At 56.4% G+C, this 26,896-nt stretch overlaps 2 protein-coding genes across 6 annotated transcripts; one reads left to right on the top strand and one right to left on the bottom strand.

The window, feature by feature from the left end:
- The first annotated feature begins 384 nt into the window (after positions 1–384).
- Positions 385–16,275, top strand: Stk11 (serine/threonine kinase 11). Of its 4 annotated transcripts, none has more exons than XM_051177409.1 (10): positions 1,089–1,466; positions 10,030–10,113; positions 10,729–10,818; positions 11,304–11,436; positions 11,504–11,640; positions 11,898–12,025; positions 12,451–12,508; positions 13,415–13,611; positions 15,441–15,642; positions 15,866–16,275. In XM_051177409.1, exons 1-10 carry the CDS (start codon positions 1,177–1,179, stop codon positions 16,272–16,274), a joined length of 1,728 nt encoding a protein of 575 aa, XP_051033366.1. In that variant the 5' UTR covers positions 1,089–1,176; the 3' UTR covers position 16,275. The 4 variants fall into 4 exon arrangements, with proteins under 4 accessions (XP_051033367.1, XP_051033366.1, XP_051033369.1 ...); XM_051177411.1 differs by having other exon boundaries at positions 1,094–1,466; positions 15,436–15,642; positions 15,866–16,074; XM_051177412.1 differs by lacking the exons at positions 15,441–15,642; positions 15,866–16,275 and adding an exon at positions 13,929–14,104 and having other exon boundaries at positions 1,093–1,466.
- Positions 16,276–16,879: 604 nt separating this feature from the next.
- Cbarp (CACN subunit beta associated regulatory protein) lies at positions 16,880–24,954 on the bottom strand. 2 transcript variants are annotated; one of them, XM_051177407.1, is made up of 10 exons: positions 24,609–24,953; positions 22,846–22,945; positions 22,607–22,746; positions 22,440–22,504; positions 21,914–22,058; positions 21,011–21,182; positions 20,726–20,854; positions 20,216–20,429; positions 18,626–18,806; positions 16,880–17,855 (listed from the first exon to the last, which is right to left on the bottom strand). In XM_051177407.1, exons 2-10 carry the CDS (start codon positions 22,936–22,938, stop codon positions 16,895–16,897), a joined length of 2,100 nt encoding a protein of 699 aa, XP_051033364.1. In that variant the 5' UTR covers positions 22,939–22,945; positions 24,609–24,953; the 3' UTR covers positions 16,880–16,894. The 2 variants fall into 2 exon arrangements, with proteins under 2 accessions (XP_051033364.1, XP_051033365.1); XM_051177408.1 differs by lacking the exon at positions 22,846–22,945 and having other exon boundaries at positions 24,609–24,954.
- Positions 24,955–26,896: the final 1,942 nt, after the last annotated feature.

Here is a 26,896-nt window from a genome sequence, read left to right as displayed (position 1 = left end):
CTCTCATTAGTAGACGGACGTCTATAACAACCATTCAGAGATAAGGTCCCGCCTACACACACCAGCGCTGACCAATTCTATCTCTGTAGCCCCACTGAGGGGCGGGGCTTGAAGCCACAGCCCACAGCCGCTCATGTCGCTCCCTTACAGTCGCTTGCTTACTCCAGTTCTCATTGACGGGCGTCTGAACCAACCAATGAAAACGTAGATCCCGCCTTCTGAGGTGGAACCCGAACTATCCAATGTCAGTTCGAGCGCCCACTCGGATCCAAATAGGCCAATCCGCATTGAGGGTTGGGGCGGGTCCGAGGGGCGGGGCTTAAGGGTACAGCCAACTGCCGCGCACGTCAGCTCCGCGAGGGGGCGTGTCCGCCGTTAAGGCGTGCGACGACGGCGCGGCGCAGGGCGGTAAACAAGATGGCGGCGGCGTGTCGGTCTAGGAAAGGGGAGGCGGCTCACCGTGTCCGGGAGTGAAGCGCGAGCCGCGGAGGGTGGCGCCGGCTTGAAGTTTTCCCTCGCGGGCAGCATCTTTCTGCCTGGAGTTCGATTACCCCCTCGCCGCTCCGGCCTCCTGCCTGTCGCGCGGCGGCTTGGCGGCGAGGGGGACCCGCCGCCCGGGGTGTTTTTTCCCCCGTCGGTCTCCGGAATATTCACTATCCCGACTTCGGTACCTGCGGCCTGCGGGTGTCCTGGTGCCCTGCGTCCGGGTGGAGTCCACGTCCCAGGAAGTCACGGAACTAAGGGGCAGCGTGGGGCGTCGGCGCGGGCCGGACATGGACGGCGCGGACTGGCCTCGGCGCTGCTGCCTTGAGCGCCTGAGCGCGGGGCCCGAGTGGCGACCATGACCTAGCGGCCCGCGCGCCGCGACGGCGGACCGTCACCTCCGTCGGAAGCAGCGTCCCCGGGGACCCGAATTGAGGGGACGCGAGGGTTGGCGGGGCTCGTTGCTTTTTTCATTCTATTTTTTTTTTCCTCCTTGAACATCTAGAAGAAAGGGGGAGAAGTCAAAAGTGAAGAATTGGCGCCCACGAAGGGGACGTGGACCCGGTTGAGGGGACCGGGAGGGTTGGGGAGGGCTTTTTCTTCTTAAACATTTGGAAGAAGCGGGGCGGGGCGGGGGGAGATTCGAACTCGAAAAGAATTGGCGTCCCTGAAGGGGACAAAGACTGGGCCAAGATGGACGTGGCGGATCCCCAGCCGCTGGGCCTCTTTCCAGAGAGTGAGCTGATATCAGTGGGCATGGACACCTTCATCCACCGCATCGATTCCACCGAGGTGATCTACCAGCCGCGCCGCAAGCGCGCCAAGCTCATCGGCAAGTACCTGATGGGGGACCTGCTCGGGGAGGGATCGTACGGCAAGGTGAAGGAGGTGCTGGACTCCGAGACCTTGTGTCGCAGGGCGGTCAAGATCCTCAAGAAGAAAAAGCTGCGCAGGATCCCCAATGGCGAGGCCAACGTCAAGAAGTAGGTGCCAAGGGCCTGGGGCCGGCTGGGGCACTGCCTTGAGCTTTTGGGCGGCCCTTCCTCTCTACTTCCTGGCTCTTTTCTTTCCTCCCCTTCTCATTTCCTTCCTCTTTTTTCCCTCCCCTCCCTCACTATCCATCTATCCCATGTATCCCTGAATATCACCGCATGGGGACCGTGTGCTGGGGAGCCCCCAGGACTTCACTAGTGGGAGGTCGTGTGGCCTCGTCCAGTCCTCCTCTTTCTGCTGGATCTTGGCGCGGGCCGGGCCTGGCTTCCTTGGCGGGCGTTGCCAGGCGGGTGGCTAGTTTGTTTACGGAGTCAGAGGGAACTGGTGGGGCCAAAAATAATGGTGAACACAGGCTGGGAGAGGGAGGCAGTGGCAGGAGGTAGCTAGCCAGTGCTGGCGCGGATCCCTGCGGTGTCCTGCTTGGTTGGTGTCGCTGGGCCGTGGGGACCAGGTGGAACTTAGCAAACCTCACCTACTGGTTTCCAAGAAGGGGCCTTATCTGTGGGGCCAGCACTGGTGGAGACTCTCTGCCTGACTGGTGACCTTGCTTGTGGTCCTGTCCCAGGAAAAGCTGGGAGCTCCTTGTTGGGCACTGCTCTTGAGTGGTACTCTCAGGGACTTGGGCAGCTCCCCAGGACCAGGTGTCTGGACCCAGCTGGTGGAGCAGGGCAGGCTAGTGACCTGGGCTAGCCTCAGACTTGTTTGACTTCTTATGTAGGAGTGGCCCTGGGTCAGTCTGGCTCTGGGGGATCTGTTAGTGTTCCTCCAAGTAGGAGGAGCTAGAGGTCAGAGACCTGAGCTGGGGAAAACCTGGGTCCAAATCACTGTCTTCTGAAAGTGGAAGTGCCATAGGCTGCTCACCTTATGTCTGGGTGGTGTCTGCTGGTCTCCTGAGGCAAGTGGCCCCTCAGGTCTTCAGCCCCCTTTGGCTTCAGGGTAATGGCCCCCGGCAGCCCAATGTATCTGACTGCCCAGGCTGCCTGGATCCTGGCTTGAGGTCAGCAGCAATCCATATGCACATGGCAAGCCTGTGTGTTGTCTCTACCTGTGACTGAGGGCTCCACAGTTCTGTCCATGATTGCGAAGCCCTCACCTGCTACCCCAGGTTTCGTGCCTTTGTACATAACATTGCCCTGGTCAGGGTGTGGCTTGCAGAGCCAGGCAGGTTCAGGTGAGAGAATTGGTTCGTAGGCCCCAAAGTGGCCCCACCTGAATTGGGGGGGAGGAATGGGAATGGCCGGTGTCACATGTGAGCTTAGAGGGACGTTGGACACAGTCTACTGATGGCCACCAACTCCTAGATGACTAGGGTGCTATAAGGAGTTTGGACTCTTCCCCAAGAGTGGGAGTTGGTCTGGGCAAGTAGCACCTGTCATCCCAATGCTAGAGAGACTGAGGCAGGAGGATTGCGGATTGCTTCAGTTTTTAGTCCAGCCATAAGGAAAACTAGAGTTCACAAGCTAGCTCAGTGCATATGAAGGCCCTGGGACCCACATGGTGAAAGCAGACCAAGCTTCCATGTGTGTGCTATGACACATGCATGCATACAAGAATAAAACCAGGAGAAAATGAGGCCAGAGTTGCAGACTGTCTGGCAAACTGCCCTGTACCGAGGTCCTAGAATGGCATGACCCAAGGCCAGGTGTCTGTGATAGAGTACTAGTGTGGCCCTGTTGCCTAAGTGGCTTGTGCAGTGTGAACCCTGAGGCTGTGGGCACTTGCCTCTGTGACCTACATGCACAGTCACAGCCTGGAAGGGACAGCTTGGCTGACAGCTGGCCCAGTCAAAAAGGCCCCTTTGTTTTCAGGACTTAATAAACTCCACTCAAGTTGTCTCTCTCATGGCGAAGTGTCCGGAACCTTCCAGACACAGTCTGTATGCAAAGCTTTCTCCTTCCACTACGATAGTGTGGATGCCTGCCAAGGCGTAAGGCAGTGTGGCACCTCCCTTTCTGAGAAGGCTGCAGGGACCTGCTGCTCCTCAGTGTGCTGTGGGTGTCCTGCCCTGACTGACAGGCCTTGTTTCCCTTTGCTTGTGAATGGACATAGTTCTGAGACCTATCAACAGGGACAGGTTAAGGAAATGCAACCCCGCCCCCCCCCCCACACACACATAAGACATGAGTCTCCTGGTCTAGTGATGTCTGTATGCTACAGTCTAGGGCATGAACCTGGCAAGAGCTCTGCACTGAGGCTGGTCAACCTAGAGAATGCTTTTGTGTGTTTGCTTCTCATTTGCCTTTTTTTTTCCTTGTATACATAATTTGTTTTTGTTTTATGTGCATTGGTGTTTTACCTGTGTGTATGTCTGAAAGTGTTAGGTCCTCTGGTACTGGAGTTACAGACAGTTGTGAGCTGTCATGTGGGCTCTGGGAATTGAACCCTGGTCCTCTGGAAGAGCAGTCAATATTCTTTTGGTTTGGTTTGGATTTTGAGCCTGGATTTCCTTGCGTAGCCCTGGCTGTCCTGGAACTCACTTATAGACCAGGCTGGCCTCTAACTCAGAGACCATTCCCCCTGCCTTTGCCTCCCATGTGCTGGGATTAAAGTTGTATGCCACCACCCTCTGCCTTGCTTGCAGTCAGTACTCTTAACTGCTAAGCTATCTCTCCAGCCCTGTATATTATATATTTTGTTGTGTATGTGGGATAGGTGGGTAGGAATGGGGATGTTAATGTATTTGGGTGCCTTTGGAGGTCAGAAGAGGGCATTGTCATAGTCTTCTGGATCTAGACTTATGAACTGACTAACTGACTAACGTGGTACTGGGAACTGAACTCAGGTCTTCTACAAGAGCCAAAAATATTCTTCACCATTGAGCCTTCTCTTGTCCCCCAGTTTGAGTGTTTTGTCTCATGTAACCCAGGCTGGCCTCAAATTAGGGATGACCTTGTATCTCTTGAGTGGTGGGATGACATTTGTGTACTACCATGAAAAACATTTGTTTCTCTGAGGCAGGGTCTTGACATAATTCTTGCTCTTGAGCTCTGGGCCTCAAGGGTGTTTTTTGTGTGCTGAGTCTGGGCACACATCCCTATCAGGTTACTCTCTGTCAGCTGTAGGTCATGGATGGTCAACTATGGCCGTTGGAGTCCTGAGTTTCTGTTCTCCCAGTCCTGCTGGCTCTTGCTTCTGACCCTCTTCATTTCTAGTTCCTATGTTAGTTTGCCCTTCAGGCAAGCGTTAGGGCTGAAGGCCCTGCTACCAAAAGTTTGGTCCTGGCACTATGGATCATGCATAGCCAAGCTGTGTGCCCTTTGCAAAGTGCCTAGCGACCAGCTCCCCTTGGGGACAGGGAGCACCTGCTTGGGCAGAGCGGCCTGTGCTGGATGGCCTCTGGCCACTTAGGGATGGGAGGTAGGCAGTATGCTCAGCTGTTGGGTGTCGCTGCCCTGTCTGGATCTGCACCTGTCAGTGTTGCTGGGGACATGGGAGGTGCTGGCAGCTCTCCAGGGACAACTGGAGGCCACCCCATGGTGACTGGCAGGCTCTGCTATGTGGACTACACATAGTTGGGATGCTAGCGAGGTGGGAAGCAGAGCCCTGAATTTTGTCAGCTTTCAACCCTCAGCTCACAGAACATTTAGAGCATACTTGACAAGCTGCTCCCACTGCCTGCCTGAGGGACCAAGCCATGACGCTGCATGTGTGCCCTCATCTATGCCATGGCCTCCTGTGGGTCACTTCATTGTGAGTTTGTGTATGTGTGTATGTGCATGTGGAAGCTAGAGGTCAGCCTTAGGTATTGTCTCTCAGGTACAGTCCACCTTATTTCAGACTGTGAGCTGGAGCCAGGTGACTAGGCTGGTGTGTGTGCTCACCGTGTGCATCACCACAGTTAGTTAGCTCTTTATGGGTATTTGGGGGTGCTACTCAGGTCCTTCTGCCTGCCTGCCAAGCTTACTCTCTCCCTGTTATCCACTGTCCTTGTCAGGGCAGTGCTGGGCAGTCAGCACACTGTACTAGGGCGTAGGTGGAGCACTCCAGCATCTGCTTCCGAGGGCAAGAATCACACCGCAGCGTTTAGGACGCTGCATCTGTTGTGGTTCCCACCTTTCCTTCTTCAGTGCTAGGATGGAGCCAAGGCCTGGCACATGGCAAGGCAGGTACCCTGTCACTGAGTTCTGCTACCCTGAGGGCTGAGTTGGCTTGATGACTCCTAAGCTTAGGGGGTCTATCTAGGGTACAGGAATGCCTGAGGCTGAAGGCCGGGGGTTTGTCATCTTCAGCACATTTGTAGTCTCAGCTTTGGTTAGTTGGCCAGAGAGCTTACTACTATGCATCCTGTCTGGGCCTTGCCTGGGCTGCCCAAGAGGAACTTGGGTGGGACCTAGCAGAAGAGACTTCCTCCTTTGCCTGTGCTCTCTGCTCTCAGCTGTGCTATGCTGGCTTCTTGCCTTCTCCAGTGCTACTGCACAGGCATTTTCTCTCCCCTGTCATTTTCTGTTGTTTCTGAGCCAGGGCTCTCTATGCAGCCCTGGCTGCCCTGCAGCTGTCTCTGCTTTACTCCAGATGACTGATGTGTGTGCAGCACCTGCCCACTTCCTTCTCCCTTTTACTGAACGTGGGGTGGGTGACACAAAGCCCTGCAGCTCCAGGGCTTGCAGCCAGGGGGTGGGGCCATTCCTGTGCTTGAACCTGCCTGGGCCCTCAGGCTGCCTCCTGCCCTCAAGTACATTCCTATGGGTAGGAGTAGGCACTGGGGGCTTGGTCAGGGCCTTAGATGTTCAACCAGTGAGCCTCATAAGCAGTAAGTTTTTCTTTATTAAAAGTTTGTGTGCATGAGTATTTTATCTACATGTATGTGCTCCTGATGCATACAGTACCTGGAGAAACCAAAAGATGGCATCAGATCCCCTAGAACTGAAGTTCCATATGGTTGTGAACCACTGTGTAAGGTGCCAGGAATTGAACCTAGGTCACCTGGAAGAGCTTGTAACTGGTGAGCCATCTCTCCAGTCTTAGTTTTTTAAAAACAGTGTTTCACTCTGAATGTAGCCCAAGCTGCCTCAAACTCAAGATTCTCCTTGCTTCAGCTTCCTGAGCATAGGATTGCAGGTGTGTGCACCATGCCCAGTCATTGGGATGCTGTGATCATCACTTGTCTCCTTACTGTTATCCTATACCTGGCAGGCTGCAGAAGAGGAAGGGCTTGTAGGTATAATTCTTCCCTGTAGGGGAGGCTTGGCAGCAGGACTGTGAGGTACCTGGTCACATCACATTACATCATATCTGCAGGCAGGAGGCACAGGGAGGCAGACTAGACCTTGGTGGCTAGCTTTAGGAATGTAAGCTGACAGTTTAGCAAAGAAGAGGGAATTGGGGAGAAGGGCATGCTTGCCCTTCTCAAGCTGGCTAGAGTCCCTTCACTTTTGTACTTACCCCAGATAGGGAGCCCTCAACAGACCAAAGTACAGATACCACCAAAGTCCAGCATGGTAAACCAATGAACATTAGCAGGAGTGTGGATGGGAAGTCACTTATAGGAGCAGAAATGACTCAGACAGCATCGTCACCAAAGCCCACCCTAGCATGGGTGACAGCTCATAAAAGCCTGCAGGCAGTGCAACAGGTTGTACAGTGTCCTTTCCAAGTGACTCAGGTTCTAAACCTCTTCAGGCTGCTTTTTGTATCTTCAGGCAGGCTACTGGTCTCAGCACCATTATTGCTCACCCTGGGAGAGAGGGACCTAATGAATCTGGTCAGTTTCAGGGACTTCCTGATTTTTTTTTTTTTTTTTTTTTATTTGTTTGTGTTTTGAGACAGGGTCCCTCTGGCTTTGGAGCCTGTCCTGGAACTAGCTCTGTAGACCAGGCTGGCCTCGAACTCAAAGAGATCCGCCTGCCTCTGTCTCCCAAGTGCTGGGACTAAAGGTGTGCGCCACCAATGCCTGGCTGACTTCCTGAATTTTTTTGGGCATGGGGTGGGGTAATTGTTGTGGGGTTTTTTGTGTGTGTGTTTTTGTTTTGTTTTTTGAGACAGGGTTTCTCTGTGTATCCCTAGCTGTTCTAGAGCTCACTCTAGCCCAGGCTGGCCTCAAATTTACAGAGATCTGCCTGTTTCTTCCTCCCAAGTGCTGGGATTAAAGGCAAAGCCACCACTGCCTGGCTTTTTCATTTATTTTTAGGACACAGTCTCTACATAATTCCTGCCGTCCTAGATAGAATTCACTGTGTAAACCAGGCTGGCCTTTAAGGGAAAGAAAGAGCTCTGCCTTCTGAATGGTGGGGCTAAAGCACTGCTTGTTTCGAGCCCAGGGCCTTTTTCCAGACAGCTGCCCTGGTCAGGAGGCTGAGAGGAAGTTGGGGCATATTAGATGTTACCATATTACAACCAGTTTCTCTTGAGGTCTTGCTCTGCCCCAGAAGCCTACAAGCGCACAGCCTACAGATGACACTGAGCCCAGGGAGTTGATGGACCCTTGGAGTTCAGGTTCTCAGTTGGGGACCTTGGGACATTGGTGTCCAGGGACATAGGTGAAGCTACTTGATCCCCAAGAAAGGACCTCCGCTTGCTGCTGTGCATAAACTGCAATACCTGGGGAGTACAATTTGAATTGGCAAAGAGGGCAATGTGGCCCTGGCCCTCTGTAGGACAGCTGATTGATGGCTGTATGTGGAGTAGTGCCAACTTTCACTGCTGTGTGTGTGCTCATGTGCATGTGTGCTAGGTGTTGGCAATGTCTCTGTTAGCTGGGGTTGGCTGTCCTATCCTGGGAGCCCATAGCCTGATGCTTGGGCCTCCGCCTGGTTCTTCTTCTATGGCCATATTGTGCACAGCACCCAGGAGACTGTCCAGGTGGACTGCCTGTGGGGAGATGGTCTGGCTCTGTAGGGCACAGCTGTCAGCTGATTCTGCTCAAATTTCCTCTCTTCCTTGATCGCCATCTGTATAATGAGTATTGACCTCTGTCACAGAGGTGTCCACTGGTGCTGGGCATGGCATCTGCCTCAGCGCTCACCTTCTTAGTGCACTTCAAGCCCTGCCTTTGTAACAGACCCTGCTCACCCTGGTGTGACATGTGGGGATATCAGGATGAGAGCCTTGATTCTAAAGCTCAGTGACTGCCTGGAACTCAGTGTGGAAGTGGGGAGCTGGTAGGATTTGGGGTTGGATCCTGTTGGATCTGAGCACTGGTCCAATCATCTTTGAGGTGGCTTCCCAAGAACCCTAAGAGCAGGTACTGTAGTTTCCTAATACCAGTACCTGTCTTGGTACCCTTGGGTGGCTTGATAGTCACTTCTGGTTGTGCATCCAGTCTGTGTGGTTTCACTTTCATGTTTGTCCTCTGGGGACAGAAAATGAACAAAGACTGAGCTCCAAGGCCTCTTGTATCCACCCTGTTGAGGATGGACAGTTATGGTGTCCTGCTGGCCCCAGTGTGTTCCCATCAGGCTGGGAACACAGAACAGCTCCATAAATTCGGTGTACCCAGTCTGGGTGGGCACTGTTGAATTCGGACCCTTGGTGAAAGCATGACACTCAGAGCAAAACACCTCTTCCCCTGCAGCCTGCTCCCAAGGCCCTCCCCTCCACACCAACCCTGTGACTGGGTCAGGAGGAGGACAGCTCAGAGTATAAGATGGATACCCAGTGGGCTGTGATCAGGGAGAGTTCTAGAAGTGGGGCCTGGGGAAGTGAAGGCAGGCTAGGGAGGGACACACTTCAACCCAGCTGAGCTTGTCGGTGAGGATTCAAACCAAACTGGAGAGGTGTTCCATGTTGCCCTCACTATGGCATTCCAGCCTCATGGAGAATGTGCACAGTGTAGCTGCCACCCCTGTTTAGTTCTGTAGTGTTCCATCACCTCAAAGGCAGCCCTCATGAGCCATCCACCCCAGCCATACCCTCAGGCCCCAGTGAACCCTATCTGTGGATTCACTTGTTCTGGATGTTTCCTATCATGAAGGCCCACACTGTGTGGCATTTTCTGCCTGGGTCTCTCACTGGGCCTTGTTCCTGTTCATACTGGTGGTGGGCCATGTTACATGTGTCTATCAATGTGTCAACCCTGGCCTGTGCCTTTCGGTTGCTGGTAGCTTTCTGTGTGTGAGGCGGTACAGGATGGGTGTTGTGCATGTACTTGGAGGTTGAGCTTCTGTTGTTGAGATGCTGTGTTACCATCTAGGCATCAGCCCTGAGCTAAGGAAAGCCTCTAAGACTAGCTAGCAGCCCCATCAACCTGTTGGACAGTGGCTCTCATGTGGGACCAGTGTCTTCCTCGACGCACCATGGTGGCTGTTCCTGCTGCTGCCTGCCTCTGGACTGTCCTTTGTCCCAGTTGAGGAACATCCAGGTTTATGAATTGGAACAGTGCTTGGGAGAAGCCCCTGTGGCCCTGTCATAGCCCAGCTCCAGGCTCATTAGGTGCTGGGCTTGTGCCACTTGACATGGGGCTTTGCTTTTATGAAGTGTCCTGGGATTGTCCCTGGGATGGAGCCAAGTGTCACAGGCCAGCAGGAGGCATGACCCTACTTTCCCCATGTCTACTGTGTTCCCAGATGGGCAGCTTCACAACAGGCAGGGTCGGCTGAGCAGTGTCCTCTGTTACAGGGAGATCCAGCTGCTGCGGCGGCTGCGGCACCGGAATGTGATTCAGCTGGTGGACGTGCTGTACAATGAGGAGAAGCAGAAGATATATCCTGTGGGGTGGAGTTGGGTGGGGTGGTCCCTGTGTGTGGTAGGGAGTGGAACCCTCTATAGCCAGAACCTCTGCGTGTTGTCCTGTGGTACCTGGCAACTTAGCAGACAGAGTGAGTGGGGCATGGAGCTTCCATCTTGTGCCAGCCTAGTCTGGCCTCTGGCTACACCTGGGCATAATCTAGGGTACCTGGAGCCCGCATGAATTGTCAGTGCCTCTGTTCTAAAAGTTTCCCTTGGTGCCCCTTCCCAGGGGTAGAGCTTGCAGAGCCCAATGCCCTGTAGTTGATTGCAGCCTCAACTTCTAGGCACCCCTTCCACCCTAGTCTGGCCAGTAGACCAGCCCTTTTCTGGTTCTGTTGTGTCCTATGCTGACTCCATGTGGTCCAGGGCAGTGCAGTGGCCTTGTGGGTCCTGCGAGTACTGGTAGGGAGCAACAGATGATGTCCAGACATCAGAGTGGTAGCAGTGTACTGGCCCAGCAGGGCCCTGTACCCTCAGCAATGTCTTCACTGCCTCAGTTTCCCTTGGGTTTTAAGGCATTTCCAGACCACTGTTGCTCAGAGCAGGGTTACCAGGGCCTGGCGTGTGCTGCTTTCCTTAGCGCCCTACGTATATGGTGATGGAGTACTGCGTGTGTGGCATGCAGGAGATGTTGGACAGTGTGCCGGAGAAGCGCTTCCCGGTGTGCCAGGCCCATGGGTGAGTGCCCTGCTAGGTGCTGGAGAAGGAGCCAACACTTTCTGTGGCTCATGTCAGCCATTGTCAGGAAAACCCAGGTGTTTGTGGGTCCTCAGTTTTCAGCCCAGCCAGTATGCTTGGGAGTCCCTCTCGTATTAGGCCCTGTGGGCCCACTGTCCTGCAGAGTCTGACTCTGAAGTCTGGCCAAGTCTCCCAGTCTCAGCAGGGTTACAATTCCCTGGTTGACATAGAACCAAGGGAAGGGGAAGAGGGAAGGAAGCTACAGGGGAGACTTGGCACCCTTGGCCTAGGCACCAGTGACTATAGTTGCCCCGTGTGATTTCCAATGGGCCTTCTGACTGTCATGTCTGTTTACCTGAACCCCAAACACCTGTCCCCTTGTGAGCCAGGCCTTGTGATTCTCCCAAATTGCATAGCAGGCCTGTGTGGGCACCATGGTATGGGGCTGAGACCCTGTGGGGCCTGAGCTGGTCCCACCCATTCAGGTACTTCCGCCAGCTGATTGACGGCCTGGAGTACCTACACAGCCAGGGCATTGTGCACAAGGACATCAAGCCGGGCAACCTGCTGCTCACCACCAATGGCACGCTCAAGATCTCCGACCTGGGTGTTGCCGAGGTAGGCACCGTGTGCAGGGCTCCTGGGCCACTTCTCCTGAGCACTCCTGACTCTCACTGCCCTGCAGGCCCTGCACCCTTTTGCTGTGGATGACACCTGCCGGACAAGCCAGGGCTCCCCAGCCTTCCAGCCACCAGAGATCGCCAATGGACTGGACACCTTCTCAGGTTTCAAGGTGGACATCTGGTCAGCTGGGGTCACACTGTAAGTGTTGTGGACCCTGCAGAAGATGGGGAACTGTGGGTTTTCTGTAGTGTTCTTGGGCTTTATCCACAGGGTGTGGCCAGGTCTGTGAGTGTAGTTCTCTTCCATTTCCATGCACCACCTCACAGGGCTTTGCTATATGTAGGGTGCTGGTAGATGGCTGCACGTCTGCCAGTTAACATTTGTCCTTTCTGGCCTTGGGCACCTGGCCTCTGGCTCAGGTGTGGCCAGCACTGACACTGTCCTCCTCTGTGAAGCTACAACATCACCACAGGCCTGTACCCATTCGAGGGAGACAATATCTACAAGCTGTTTGAGAACATCGGGAGAGGGGACTTCACCATACCTTGTGACTGCGGCCCACCACTTTCTGACCTGCTCCGAGGTGGGCATCTTCCTGGTGACTTGTGGGTCACCTTGCATACTAGGGCAGCTAGGGACAGAACTGGTCTGTGGAGAGGTTCTGAGTCAGTGGGACTCTCTCCTGCAGTCCCTAGGTGGCCAGAGATGGCAGTGGGACAGGGCCAGTGGCCTGACTTGAATAGAACAGCCCCTGTTGACTGGCAAGGGAAGTCTCTGGAATGCAGTTTCCTTGGTGCCTGTGAAGATAATGCAGGGGTTATCTGCACCAGGTGGCACTGGCATCAGCTTTGATGGCCTCATCTTGTAGGGGGCTCCTCAATGCTATGCCCAGGCTGCCTGCTGCTGTCTTACTAGGGCCTAGGAAGGTCGGTCAGCTGGGTGGATGGTAAGGCGGGGCTGTGGCATGGAAAGGCAGGCACCTGCTGCACTGACTCTTGTGTTACACAGGGATGTTGGAGTACGAGCCAGCCAAGAGGTTCTCCATCCGACAGATCAGGCAACACAGGTGAGCGCTGCCCTTACAGTGCACATAAGAGCATTGGTACAGAGGCTGGGTGGTCACAGGAGTGAGGGTGTGTGTGTGTGTGTGTGTGTGTGTGTGTGTGTGTGTGTGTGTGTGTGTGTGTGTGTGTGTGTTGCTGCTTCTGGCATGGAGAGGCACTGTGTGAACTTGGGGTATAAGGGATGCTAGCTCTTCCCTACCTCCTGGTGCCCAGTGCAGGCATGGCTAAGAGCCTTCCAGACCTACCCTGTCCCAGGCTTGCCTCCCTCTATTTTCCTGTTGAGGGGTGCCAGAGTTTGAGGCAATTCCACCATAGTGGGAGGTTGTGGCAGGAGTAGATGGGAAGAACACAGAAGGCCTTGCCAGGCCTCAAGGGAGGTGCCACTCTGGCTATTGACCTAGTGGAGCCTGACCATCTCAGCATGAGTGTGTAGCCATGGAGGTCAGTGGGAAGTGTGGGGCACCGTGTCCTCCCCCACATGAAGGTTGGAGCCTGGGTCTAGGGCGGCTTGTGGTCTCTGGCCCTGCCAGTTGTTCCTGGGCCTGTTGCCACCTTCGTTTTGGGCAGGGTCATAAGGGTATTCCCCAGGGAAGGCTTCCAGCCTATCTCTACTCCCGATAGGTGGAACTATAGGTAGGTGTGGGCCCTGATTGCTAACCTTGGCTCAAGGAGTTGTGGTTGCCAGCAATGGGCAGTGGCTTCTGGGGTTGTTAGTGTGAGTGCACATGCAGGACCCTGGGTGCTATTGCTGAGACCTCAAGCCTATAGTCTAAGTGCTGAGGCCCTGTCCTCCACAAGAGCAGCCTTGGGGTGTTTGGGCTATGGTAGGCCTCATCCTGTATGAGTGGCCAGCTGTGGTCATTGGATACCCAGCATCTGATTGCTCTACTGCTACTGATTGTTTACAGCTGGTTCCGGAAGAAACACCCGCTGGCTGAAGCGCTAGTGCCCATCCCACCAAGCCCAGACACTAAGGATCGTTGGCGCAGTATGACAGTGGTGCCCTATCTGGAGGACCTGCATGGCCGTGCTGATGAAGATGAGGATGAGGACCTGTTTGACATTGAGGATGGCATCATCTACACCCAGGACTTCACGGTGCCTGGTGAGCTGGCCAGACTTGGGTCACCCTGGAGCTGGTACCTTTGTGCTCTCTGGGGCCGGTCCTTTCCCCAAGGCTTCAGTCTGACTTGAGCCACCAAACTGCCAAATCCATCCTGGTGGCTGAGGCAGTGAACTCTGAGCTAGCTGAAGGGCTCCCTGGGCCCTATCTGCAGCTTCTTATGGCCTCCCTGGCTGTGTGTAGCAGGAGGAGGGGACCCTGGAGGGCAGTGGGCAGGTGCCCTGAGACAGCCACATGAGGGAGGGTCCAGTGGCCCTCAGTCCTGGCCATGCCTGACCTTATATCGCCTTCTTCCCCAGGTGTCGAGGAGGAGGCGGCCGAGGCAGGGCTTAGCGAGGATGCATGCGACACATGCATGTGGAAGAGCCAGGGCGCAGGCCTTCCTGGAGAGCAGCCCGAGGAGGGGTTCGAGGCCTTAGTGTAGCTCCCTGGCTGCTGCCCCACCCATGCCCTCCATAAAGCTTTGTCCACTGTGTCTGCAGGTGGATGCTTGCTGCGACTGCCTTCCCTGTCACTACCCTGGCAGGCTTCCCACCAGGGTATCAAAAAGCACACCCCGGTCCAAGGCCTGAACTAGGCCTTTAGTACCAAGATTACCACTGGCTAGGGCTCTCAGGGCCCTTGTCCTTGTGTCTCAGGCAGGCCCTACTGGTAGGCAGCTCCTGGCCCATTGAAAAGTTGTGTGTGAGAGGGTGAGGCCCCTGATGTCCCTGTAGCAATTGAGGGTTCTGGAAGCAGTGTCTGCTGAGTGCCAGCTGGGATCCTAATGTCCAGTCCCCAAAGTTCAGTCCTCCTAATAACGTCCTTTGCTCCGTGGTGAGGACCCTGTCACTTGGAGCCCTTGGCTGGAATGTGCCCCAGGCTGGGCTCTCAGCTGAGAACTGACTAGCACCTGACAGGGCCTACAAATGGGCTCTTTGGTGGGGGAGAGGTGCACTTATGACACTGCACTGTATCTTGGGGACCCTCAGGGATACTGTGGCTTGAAGGAAGGGGAGGTCATAGGGAGGGGTCTGAGGACATTGCCTTGTGTCTGGGTGGCTGTGGGGGCCCATGGGTCACCTGGGACAGTGCTGTATAGTGGCAGTACTCTAAGGACAACCTCTGCACCTGGCATGAGGATTGTGCTCTGCAACAACAGGACAAAGGCATCTTCTACCTATCCAGTGCCTTGTGGGGAGGGACTTCCTACTACAGGGTCCACCTGACCTCATGCCCCAGTGTCCAGCCAGCCCAGAGTGAGGGGCATGGTGGGTGCTGCCAGTCTGGGCCAAATCAGAGGTTTTGGGAGAGGGATTCTGGATCCAAGAGCACAGACAGGGGACCTCTGTTGGGTTCCCATAGCCACATCTCAAGCATCTGGTCGCTATGTAGTTACGTGCTAGAGACTGTCCACTTCCTGAGGAGCTTCTGGAAAGGTGACCTGTCACTACCGTGAAGGCAGGCCAACAGAGCAAGCTAGGCTTAATAGCCCCCTGCTGGATGGTCTTCCCATTCTCAGCACAGCTAGTAGCCCCCAGGCTGAGTGCTTCATCTCCATGGGCCTATTGTAGGTCTAGAGCCTGGCTCACTTGGAGAGAGAGCTCTGTGAGCTGGTACTTGGGCTGCCCGTGCTAGACAGGCAGGTGAGCATGGGCATACTGCAGGGGGGGGGGCAGGGCAGACTACTGGAAAGGCTGGGGCTGGCTGGACAGGAGGCTAGAAGGCCTAGCCTGACCAGCCTCTGGTGCAGTTGGGGCTGGCTGGGCCCTGGGGCTTTGGGTTGTCTGTCCCTTTGCTCAAGCCATGCCTGCCATCTTCCCGCAGGACAGGTCCTGGAAGAGGAAGTGGGTCAGAATGGACAGAGCCGCAGTCTGCCCAAAGCTGTGTGTGTGAATGGCACAGAGCCCCAGCTCAGCAGCAAGGTGAAGCCAGAAGGCCGACCTGGCACCACCAACCCTGCTCGCAAGGCATGCTCCAGCAACAAGATCCGCAGGCTCTCAGCCTGCAAACAGCAGTGACTACAGCCTGCAGGTGTGCACAGGGTCGGGATGGAGAAGGCCCCGCTTGGTGGTCATTGGGTGTCTGCTGTGCTCTTTCCCTGGGGATAAGGCCTCACTGGCCGCATGGGGGTGAGGTCTGGTGACTGAGGGCACAGCCCTTACCAGTCATGGTTGTGCAAAGGGTCTACCCCCTTGGGGGAGGTGTGTACCTCCCTACAGGGGGCCAGTTGCTGAGTAACCCCTTCTATCTGCAGTGTCACCAGGATCCCTGGGCAGGTGCCCCAGCAAGGCTGCGATTCTCGGGCCCACCCATCCAAACACTCGGACATTGAAGCCGAGGGTGTACCCACCGCCCCAGAAGCACTTTATGTCGAGACCACTGGCCGGCCTCGCCCGCATGCTGCCCCGCGAGCCTCGCTGTCTTTGGGTTGGTTCCTTTTTTTAATAAAACAGGTGGATTTGAGCTGTGGCTGTGAGGGTATTTGGAAATGTGGAGCAAGCGGGGCACGTGGTGGCCTGCAGAGAAAACCCAGAGCAAGCGAGTATGCAGACATTTATGATCAACCAGACAACACAACTACCCACGGAGGGCAGGGAGTGGGTGGGCACTCAAAGGCGAGGCCGCCCTATATTTTGGCAATAAATAAAGCTTGGGAAACTTGAAGCTGCCCCCTGGGCTATTCTGTCCGCATGTTCAAAGCCCAAGGCTTGGGGAGGAATGGGGTGGGGCCTGTGCACATGCTGAGAGCAGGACGATTATTGCTCGGAGAGGAAGGGTACGGTGCTGTATGGCTGCTGCCAGAGCACACTCGACGATGAGGTAAATGGATTCAGGGTTCGGTGTGGCGAGCTTCTCTCTGATCCTCAGTGCCCTATGGTCCCTTCCCCTCCAGTAGGTTCATGCATGCAAATGTTAGGCAATGGCACCGCCAGCAGGTGCCCACGAATGGTTCTCTGGTGGTCCTGGAGGGAGGCTACCTGTGCTCTTCAGAACAACCTGTTCCACCACCACCAGAGGCTGAGTGCCATGGTTGGCCAAATAAGGACTTGAGAGTCCAAACTCTTCATCTCCCCTGCAGCTGAGCCAGGGTCCCGGAGCCACGCACCTCAGGAGGCCACTGCGACCCGCAAAGTGCCCAATGGGATACTGTCAACGTGCGCAGTTGGGATTGGGCTATGTGCACATGCACGGCAACCCCATGTTTCTTACCCTATGGCCACCATCCCTGCAGTGGCCCCACAAGTCACCAGAGAAGCTGCGGAGAGCGGGTGGACTTCAGAGCTTAGGCTGGGCTGTGGTCGGGAGACGTGGGGGCAGCAGCGACAATCAGCACCGGGGATGAGGCAACAGGCTCAGCAAGACGGTGCGAGAAGAGTCTCTCATCGAGGCTAGCTGCCAGCTTGTCCAGCAGTGCCCCGGCGGGCTCGACACACAGCCCGGAGCCTGGGCAACTACCGCTTCCGCTTCCAGGCTCCTCCTCGATGACGGGAATAGATGGGTCATCACCCGTGGTTGGCAGTGCACGGCCTTCTGGAGGACAATCGACACTGTCACCCCGTCGCAAAGGCGCACGAGCTGGACGGACCGCCCCGGGGGGTGTGGCCGCGCGTGCGCCGCCTGGATCGCTGTGCTGCCGGCCTCTCTGTTGCCACTGTTTACGCGCATGGGCGTGAGGGTGCGCACGTGCACGATGGCGTGGTGCGTCATCGAAATGCGGGTCGTGGCGCAGAAACTCGTGGAAAAGCGCGTCCGTCTTCTCATCTATGCTGTAGTCGCGGCGTGGCCTACGTGGCCAGGCTCGTGGGCTGCGGGGAGGGCTGCGGGCTGGAGCGGGAAGTTCGGAGGCTTCGTCACCTGCACCGCGGCCCTCGATGCTCGCATACCCACTGTCCATCTGCAGCAGGCGGCGGGCCTCGCCGTCCTTAGGCCGCAGAGCAGGAGGAGACTCGGGTGGGGGAGGGAAGGCGGGTGCTACGCCTCCACCTCCGGAGCCTGAGCCTGAGCTGTCACCGCTGCGCACAGAGTCGCGGTCATTACCGCTGCTGCTGTGGTCCGATGCAGTAGCCGCATGGAGCTCGAGCGAAGCACGAAGGCTCCACAGGTCACGGTAGCTGCACTGTGCATGCTCGACGTCCTGCTCTTGCCGCGGGTCCTGTTGCTGCGCATGCTCTGGCCCCAAACTGATGCTGTGCTCCGGAGGAGTCTCGGGGCTTGCTCCTCCCGCGTCCTCGGCTGCCTCTAGCCTGCAAGGCCAGGCCCACGTGGTCAGGGCCTGCAGGCCTTGCCCTGCCCTGCCGGCCACACGTTTGTGCATTAGGGACTATGGATATGGAGGGGACCCCACCTCCCCATGGAGCCTGGGCCACTCCTACATACATTCTCTTGATATTCGAGGGGACTTCAGGGAATGGATTTGAACTAGGCTCCAAATCGGGCCTCTTGTTCTAGATGGTTACTTCACCTAATGGTCATGTGTTGATAGGGCCAGGTGTGAGTCACAGAAGCCAAGGGTCACCCCCAAGTTTGCAGGGTCTCAGCCTGTATCCTACTGGTTTTAGCATTTAGGAGTTTTGCTTTTGGGTTGCATGGACAGGGGTTCGGGGAGGTTGCTTCTGATAGAAACAATCACCAAGGCTTCTGTGAGCGGTCAGGCCATACATCAGGAGTACAGGCAGGTAGAAGGCTCGCTGGGACCACTGAGGAGCCTTTCAGGCCTCGGAGTCTGCCACAAATTGGCAGGCCCAGGGTAGGCCCAAACGCACCACCTTGCTCCGGTGGGGGTCCCATCTTGGAGACCTTGGAGCCATCATCTGCCCACCTACCCTTACCCAGTCTCTCCCTGTTTCCCTCCTCCTCCGGTCTGCGCTGGAGAGGTGGCCCCCATGAAGTGGCCAGGGTGACTCGAGTTCGTGTCCACAGGGCCAGGAGGGCAGTCCCCGGGCCACCTAGGGGGGACGGGGCAGGGCAGGGGCCCACAGGCCCACCCTTAGCACCTCTATCTCCTGAAAAATACCTGCCGAGAGTGGGGGGCGGGCTGGTGGGGCTGGCCAGAAAGGGGCGGGGGGGTGGGATGGCCACCGAATCGCCTGCGCTGGCAATGTACTGAATGAAGTCGGCATGGGGGGTGTCCCCCTCTTGCTCCATGCTCTCACTGGCTGCACGCTGCCGCTGAAAGTGGTGCCGCTTAGGGGAACCTGTTGAGGGAGGTGGATGTCAGTCAGCCGAAGAAAGTGAGCAGAGGCCATTATGTGCCAAGACCAGAAATTAGGCATGATCTGGAAGGCCTCAGGGGAAAGCAGTCCAGACAGAACAGCCCTGGCTGGACAGGTGCAGCCATGAGAAAGGACACCCAATGGCTAGCATTGTCCAGCTCTTGCTGAAGCAGGAGGCACTGGGGAGCTGGGATTATTAGGGGCCTGCATAGGAGGAGGGAAGGTGTCACCTACAGGCTGCACCTTGGCCTGGGAAGCTTGGGGGAACTGCTCCGCCCCTACCCCAGCTCCTGGCTAGTAGCCAGGATCTTCCCCAAACAGAACTGGCAGTGGGCAGGCTTCCAGGTGGGGTGGGAGCCACCAAGCAAACAGGTTCTGAGCTGACACAACAGCCTGTGGTTAATCAGCACTAGGAATCATGACTCCATCTCAGAACCTAGGTCCTCCTCCCACAGCAGCACCCCAGAGAGGGAGGGTGGTGAGCCCTCTGCCATCCAGACCCTCCCACCCACCTCCCCACAGGGAAGTCAGTGCCTGGGAGCCTCTGCCACCCAAGCAAGGCCAGGGTGCCCTCCCTACAGTGAGCAACCTGTACCCTGGGGCCAGAAGGCTGCCACCATTTTACCAGTTTGGGGGTTTTGGTTTTTGTTTTTTTGTGAATAGCTTTACTTGCACAATCTGTGCTCATTTGCATATGAAGGTCACTTCCTACAGCAGAAGTTGAGATGGGACAGACAGTGTGGCCACAAAAGCCCAAATTGTTACTTTCCAGGACCTTATCAAAAGTGCCCGGAGCTCAGCTGCATATGGTGTGTGCCTGTAATCCCCCGGAACTCAGGAGGGTTGCCGGGAATTCAAGACCTGCCTGGGACACATAGTGAGGTAACTCAAATAGGCATTTATAGAACCTAGAATTATTCCAATGCCCCCATTTCTTTTCTTTCTTTTTTCTTTTTGAGACAAGCTCCCAGCAGCCATGTAGCCAAGCTGAGGCTGGCTTTGAATCCCTAACTTCCTGCCTCTGCCCTTCTGAGTGCTGAGACATGCAGCAGCACCCTGTGTTCATGAGGCACTGGAGATGGAACCCAGGGCCTCACACACACTAGAGAAGTGCTCTATCCTGTGATGACTGGTTCTAGTAAGCCAAAGCATATACAGGTAAAAGGACTTGGTGGGGAGGTCCAGGGAAGCTGGGGACCTCTGGCATGCTGACAGTTAAAGGTGTGCACACAAGCCTTGAGCATCCTAGGGCTGACACCCTGCCTTGAATCACCAGCTATAGGACAGTCATTTGCCTAGGAGACACAGCACATTGACAATGACAGCCTTCCTAGAGATGTGCAGGCCCTGGGAATTCCTGGCAGTCATGGTCGCTCTGTGGAGTGCCTTACCTCTTGTATCCAGACTGGATGCTCTCTGACTGGGTTCCAGTTTCCATTTCTTGACCTTGAAGTAGGGACTGGCCCCATCCAGGCTGGCATGGCGGCGTAGCCGTGTGAAGAATTGCAGCACAGTGCCTGGCCCTGAAGAGCCTGTGCCCATCTCCCCAGGTGCTGTCTCAGGCCCAGGCCCAGCAGCCTTGGCCCCCCGGACACCTGCATCTAACTGGGGAGTGTGCAGGGGGCAGGGGTGATTGTCAGGCATGGAGTACCCTCCCTGGGCCTGGCCTAACACCTGGGTCCCCCTCCTAACAGCCTCCTCTCTAAGGTCAGGTCTGCCCTCCTGGATCCTGTCTGTCCTAGGGGAAGCACCCTGTCTAGCAGCTCTCCTCCCTGGGCTGGTATGGAGCTGAGCACCCTTGCCACCAGCCTGGCTCTTACAGGGAATCCTAGGAACCGTGTTCTGGTTCTGAAAGAATCTCCATCTTGGGATGCTATGGGGAAACCAGAGGGAGCCCTCACCGAGGTGCCCTCCCCAGAGTCGGTGGAGGAGGAGGGGCGGATCTCCGAGAAGTCCACAGAGTTGTAGGGGTCGCCTGGCAGGGCAGAGCTGGGACCCACTGATTGGCCAGTGAGGGCCTTCCCAGGGGGCTGTGAGACAGAGGGGTTGGGGGAGGACAAGTACGTGAGGGGGAGGTCCCACCTCCCTATCCCAGCCAGCCAGGACCCAACTTGGTACCTACTTGGACCCTTTGGACCCACCACCACTCAGCCAAGGAACAGGAATGGCCACAACATTGACCTTACCTGGAAAATAGCCAAGCTGTCTTTGGGGGTGGTAGCTGGGTGGGGTGTGGCCACTGAGCTGGCCTCACCTGGATCACACTCATGGATAGTAGCAATCTTGAGGGGCGGTAGGTGGAGGTGGGTGAGGCGGGCATTCTTCAGGTGATGGAAGTCCCCCTCCGTCAGGGTGTACCTATGTTGAGGGAACCCTGACAGTCAGCTCTCAGCATTCCCTAGCATAGCATCTATTTACCATCATTCCCTGTCCAAGGATGACTTTGAACTTCTGAGACTTTTGCCTCCATTTAGCTATCAAGTGCTGGAACAACACCTACTTGTTTACTTTTTGAGACAGTGTCTATGTAGAGCAGGCTGGTCTTCCACTCATATCTTCCTGCCTCTGCCAGCCACATGATGGTATTACAGCCTGCACCACCATACCTGGCATTTCTTTTACAGGCAGATCTTGAAATGCACCCATGGTGGGCCTTGTACTTCCTATGAGGGCCAGTCAGGCCTCAGATTTGTAGCGATCAGGGCTGGAGAGATGGCTCAGGCATTAAGCGCACTCACTACTCTTGCAGAGGACCTGAGCTGGGTTTCCAGGGCCCATAGTGGGCATTCAGAACCACCTGTAATTCTGCTCCAGGGAGATATGTCGCCCTCTTCTGGCCTGTGGGCACTTGCACCCACGTGTACATAAACACACACAGAAACATATAAACAAACATTTAAAAATAACTTTGGTAATCCTTCTGCCTCAGTCTGCAGTGTGCTGGTATTCAACACATTAGCCCCAAAGCTTGTACCTTAATATGGATACTTACTCTACTATCCACCCTGCCAGCCCATACCAAGAGACCTGAGCCAGGGTCCCCAGCTTTCAGCACCAAGCGGCTGTGACCTCCCCCTGGCTTCCCTCACCGGCGGCCCTTGTCCTGAGCCTTGCGGCTCTGTTCAAACAGGGCAGCCTCATTGAAGGACACGCGGCGGCCGGTGGAGCTGGTGGCTAGGAAGCGCTCTGTCTCCGTGTCCTGGCTCTCGGGGTCTTCCCCCCTGCAGTCGGGGTCTGTGAGGAGAGCCAAGAGAGGGTGGGCCCCGGGTGGGCCGCGCGTGTCTTGCTGCCAGCCAGGCCGCTGGGCAGGGGTGGGCCGGGAGGGGGGCGCGGGCCGAGTGAGGGCAGGACAGGGCGGGCTGGGCGGGGCGGCGGGCACTCGCTCATCCGCTCACACACTCACTCGCTCTCAGCACGCGCCTGTGCGCACCTACGCCTGGGCGTTAAGGAAACAGAGATGAGTCGGACTCGAACTGCGCCCAGTCTGGTGGGGGAGACAGACAGACAGACCGTCAGGCGGCCCGAGGGGGCGGGCAAGGGGGCCAAGGGGCGGGGCACGGCGGGAGGCACAGTCAAGTGCAGTGAAGGGTGCTGCGGGCCACGCGGGCCCCTCACCTTGTATAGGGTGGGTGCCATTGTCCAGGTAGGTGGTGGTGGTCTTCTCTGCTTCATCCATGGCCCTGAGGAAGAAAGGCAAGGGGTGAGCAGGAATGGGGATCCCCATTTGTGAGGCTCTGCAGGCACACCTGGGCGTGTCACCAAGAGGTTTCCATGGCATGCACCTGTTGAAGCGCTGGTGCACCTCCCAGCAGCGTTTGCAGAGCAGAAGAACACCAGACAGAACCACCAGTGTGCCCCCGATGAACAGTGACATCACCACCACCAGCAGCACATAGTTGTCCAAGATGGGGTCGGGCTCCGCCTGGGGGGGTGGTGGTCGAGTGAACAGGGCAAAGTATGTCAGGGCTCCATTGCACGGTCATGCCACCCCACCCCCGGCCTCCAGGAGTCACCCACCCACCGTGGGGCGGATAGTGGTATTGTCCCACGAAGTCGTCAGGGCAACAGTGGCGGCGGTGGTGGCCTCTGTGGCCATGGTGGCCGTGGGCTGCATTTTGAGGCTACAGGTAGGGCATAGAGCCAGCTCAGGTTCAGCTCTGCCAGCCCCTCCCCACAGGAGCCCCTGCAAGTCAGCCCCCATCATCCCCGTGCAACAGCAGCAGCTGCCGTCACTGGGGTGACTCATGGACAGGTGGGGCTGAGTCTTGCTGAGGCACCCCCACCCTCAGCCCCCGCCCCCGAGAGCGTCTGGAGCCAGGGCTTTTTCCCCAGGTCCTCTTTTTCGCCATCTTTATCACATAGAAAGGGGCATCGCGCGTGCGCATAAGTGTGTGTGTGTGTGTGTGTGTGTGTGTGGGCGCTAGCGCGCGCGCGCTCTCGCTCGTGTTTGTGTGTATGTATATATGTCTGCGTGCAAGTGGCTCTCCCACTATTTTCCTGGCTGGCCGGTACGGCCGGCCCAGCAAGGTAGCGCTCTATATCCAGGCAAGGGAAAGCACCCTTGGAGGAAAAGGACATGAAGCCCCCACACACACTCAGTAGAGAGCCCAGGTGTCCTTCATGTCTCAGGGTCTCACAGGCCAGAAAAAGAATTGAAGGCAGCACACGTGAGGTGCGGGAGGGGCTACACCAGTGGACCCTCCCCCCCACGCACACCCAAGTCACGACTGCAGAGGGAAAGGTCCCCGTGCCCCACAATGGTGGGAGTGGAAAGGACAAAAGACGCTCATCTGTTCCTGGCCTGAAAAATCTGGTTCCCATGGCGACGGTGCGCAGGGCCGCGCCGGGGGGCGGGTTGCCAGGCAGTGGGAGGCGGGCGGGGGTGCGGGGGAGGCCTCCCGCAGGGGCGCCCTAAGCTATTGCCAAGATGGCTGCTCCACCAGGCCTCCACCTGGAGCATGGGGAAACTGAGGCTAGGCCATGTTTCGGAGTGGGGAGCTACGTTCAGGAAGCGGCTGCTCGAAATTGCACCTGACTCACTCGGGGGATGAAGATGATTCTGGGGTGTCAGGGACTGCTCTGGCCAGTCATCCCTAGTTCCCACAGCGAGCGTGAGCATGTCAACACCTATCCCCACAGAAGATATCCCGCAGACTCCAGCGTCGCCAGTGCTTTCGGACTGGAGGGGGGGTATTTGGGGGGTAGACTGATGCCCAGATAAAACGAACGTGCCCCCAGGATGGTTACGTATCTTTAGCGCTCCTGGGCTGAGGATGGCGGGCATCATTTTGACAAGGGGCGTAAATGTAGGTCCGGGAATGAGTTCAGGTGGGGGAGGGCATGGCGAGGATGATGATGGGAGTGACGGGAAGATGGCTGGAGACCCAAAACGAGAAATGTGGGGTCATGATGGCCAGCGATGACGCCAGTCTAGACAAGGGGTCCCCACAGAACCTCCCCCAGTAGGATAGGGTGCGAGAAAGAGCAGAAAACCTGATGCCAGGTTCACGCGGACCCAGGAGACCTAGGCGACATTGCCCTCGCCCTGTCAGTAGGGTAAACTGAGGACGAGGGTAGGAATGGGAGGGATCCCTCTCCGGGCTGCGGACGGTAGGCGGGGTACAGGGCGACTCAGGCCGTTCCCATGCTCCGCTCCCTCCCCGAAGCTACGCAGAAGGATTGGTGGGCAAGGGCAGGCCCAGGTATTGGCCACCATCCCCTAGCCGCGCGCATCCGCCCGCCCTTCCCCGCCCGGTCCAGTGCGCCAGGGCCCGCCGCGCCTACCTCAGCGCCGGGGCGTGCGGCCCATGGGCGGCGGGAGGGCGGGCGGCAGATGCACGGCACTCCCGGTTGGCTCTGAAGCTCGGTGGCCGCGGAGCCGGAGAATTTATGAATGGAAAGCGAGGCGCGCGGAGGTGTGCGAGAGAGGAGGGGCCGCGCACGTGACTGCGTTGGCGGTGCGCCCGCTCCGGCCCCTGGCTCGGTGCACCCGGTAGCCGCCCGGTCCCGCAGCCTGGCCGCCCCCGCCGCTCTCACCGTTGCGTCTGGCTCGCTGCGAGCTGGCCACCGCCTCCCCTTCCCTTCCGGCGGGGGCGGAGCCTGAGCTCCTGGCGCCCCCTCCCGCGGCCTCACTGCCCCGCCTCTCGCACCGCTGCACGACTCTGCTTACCTGGTGCTGCAGTGTCCCGGAACCAGTGTGGGGGCGCAGCATGCCCCTCGCCTAACACTGGGTATCTCGAGTCTTGGGGATCCTAGGCTATCTAGTTTCTCATCTGCCATTCTGGTGCTCAGTTCCAGTCTGTGGATCCCCGTGATCTACAAGCCATGAGGTCTAGGTACATTTTCTCCCACATGCCTGTTTCCCCTATTCTGCTCTTCTGCGGGTTCGCTTAAGAGTTCGCACTACTTCCCAGATACCCAATGCTGCCCCACACCTACTCAGAATTTGCACCTAAAACTGGTTGTGGCGGTACACACCTGCATTTGAGAGATGAAGTCAAGTGAATCAAGAGTGCAAGGCCAATCTCAGCTACACAGAATTCTAGGCCAGCTTGAGATGCATGAGAGCCCTTGCGATGGCTTGCCAGGCAAGGGTGCCTGCAGCCAAGCCCAATTTCCTGCATTACATCCCTGAGTCCCACATGGTAAGAATGCCTATTCCCACAAGTTGTCGTTTGATGTTCAAAGATTTGCTGTCCCTTTGCCCACTAACTAAATGTGTAATAAAATTTTTATCTTGCATTCATAGAAGTCTGTTATGGAATGAACCATCCCAGACCATCTTTCCCTTGCAATCAATTATCTTTTCTTCCTGTTGGTGCTCGGATTCCAACCCAGGATCTGTCCCATTCTAAGAGCCCATGCTCCCAGACCCCATCTGCTTATTCCCTGTTAACCTTCACAGCCAAAGGAGAATCTTGTCTTGTAGGTGGGCCCCTTCTACCGATCTTTGGGACACCAGCCTTCTTTGTTTTCAGTGAAGGGATTGACACAGAGATTCACTCATTACCCCAGGTTTGCCTGCAAGTTATGTAGATAGACCAGGTGTATCACCACTCCTGAATTTCTGTAATACTAAAATTCGTGTGTGTTATGCGTGTGTGTGTGTGCACACACCAGAAAAGGATATCAGATAATCTTGAAGCTGCAGTTGTGAGCCGCTGATAGCTGTGTCACATTTGCATTAGGAATGGAACGCAAGTCCTCTGGAAGAGCAAGCAGTACTTGTTATTAACTGCCGAGCCTCACTCTAGCACCCTGAGTTTAGTTTTTCAAAAAGACTCTTCTGGTGACGCATAATGGCCATGTATGGTGAACAGGACAGGACATGCTTTTTCTAGGTTTGGGCCCTTGCTTCGTGGAGCATTGGGTAGATACGGTGTCCTGGGATGTGATGTGTAAGAGTTAGACATACGTGCAGGAAGCATCTGGGGAAAGAAGTGGGGTTTCTAGCTGCCCACTGTCCAGGTTATAGGGATTGGGGACCCGATGTCTCTCATGAAGCTTGAGTAAGGCCATGACTGCTACCTATTGCGCAGATCTGAGGCCCAGAGTCTACAGTTTGGACAATCACAAAAGGATTCACATTTAACATCTGCTAGACCCTGATTCAAGAGGACTACGGCCCTCTAGCTGCCATTTGCTTCCCTAAGATCCAGTAGTTTTCCTACTGTGCACCCACCAACTCTAAACCGGCATTTTCTGTGATCCTTTGGGGGGGGTACGAGGACCAAGAGCTCAGCAGGGGCTGGAACCTGCGTAAGTGTGGGGGCGGGGTGGTGACGTCATGGCCGAGAGCGAGGCTGCGCAGACAAAGCGGACGTCAGTGGAGCAGCCCCCTAGCCGCCCACGTACACGTTACTGCGTCAGCGGGGCGCGGGGGCGAAGACCCGCAGGGAGGGGGACTGCGGATAAGAGCGAGTACATCTCCTGGTTTCGCGCGCCCTCTGCCGGCTTCGGTGTGCATACCACTCGGTGGGCTTAACTGCTTCCCCTCACTAGGAACGCACCGAAGCCCGCATCATAAATTTTTATTTACTTACGTAACTATCCATTTACTCATGTATTTATTT

The sequence above is a fragment of the Phodopus roborovskii genome, unplaced genomic scaffold (genome assembly GCF_943737965.1).
Source record: "Phodopus roborovskii unplaced genomic scaffold, PHOROB, whole genome shotgun sequence".
NCBI classification, from domain to species: Eukaryota; Metazoa; Chordata; class Mammalia; order Rodentia; family Cricetidae; genus Phodopus; species Phodopus roborovskii.
This window is presented reverse-complemented; position numbering and strand designations above follow the sequence as displayed.

Excerpts from the sequence above, each read along its gene's own strand:
- Stk11 (XM_051177409.1), top strand. The coding sequence starts at position 1,177 with ATGGACGTGGCGGATCCCCAGCCGCTGGGCCTCTTTCCAGAGAGTGAG. Across the intron at positions 1,467-10,029 it reads GGCGAGGCCAACGTCAAGAA|GGAGATCCAGCTGCTGCGGC; the intron begins GTAGGTGCCAAG and ends CCTCTGTTACAG. Across the intron at positions 11,641-11,897 it reads TGGTCAGCTGGGGTCACACT|CTACAACATCACCACAGGCC; the intron begins GTAAGTGTTGTG and ends TCCTCTGTGAAG.
- Cbarp (XM_051177407.1), bottom strand. The coding sequence starts at position 22,938 with ATGCAGCCCACGGCCACCATGGCCACAGAGGCCACCACCGCCGCCACT. Across the intron at positions 22,505-22,606 it reads GTGCACCAGCGCTTCAACAG|GGCCATGGATGAAGCAGAGA; the intron begins GTGCATGCCATG and ends TTTCTTCCTCAG. Across the intron at positions 20,430-20,725 it reads ACTCTGGGGAGGGCACCTCG|TTAGATGCAGGTGTCCGGGG; the intron begins GTGAGGGCTCCC and ends CACACTCCCCAG.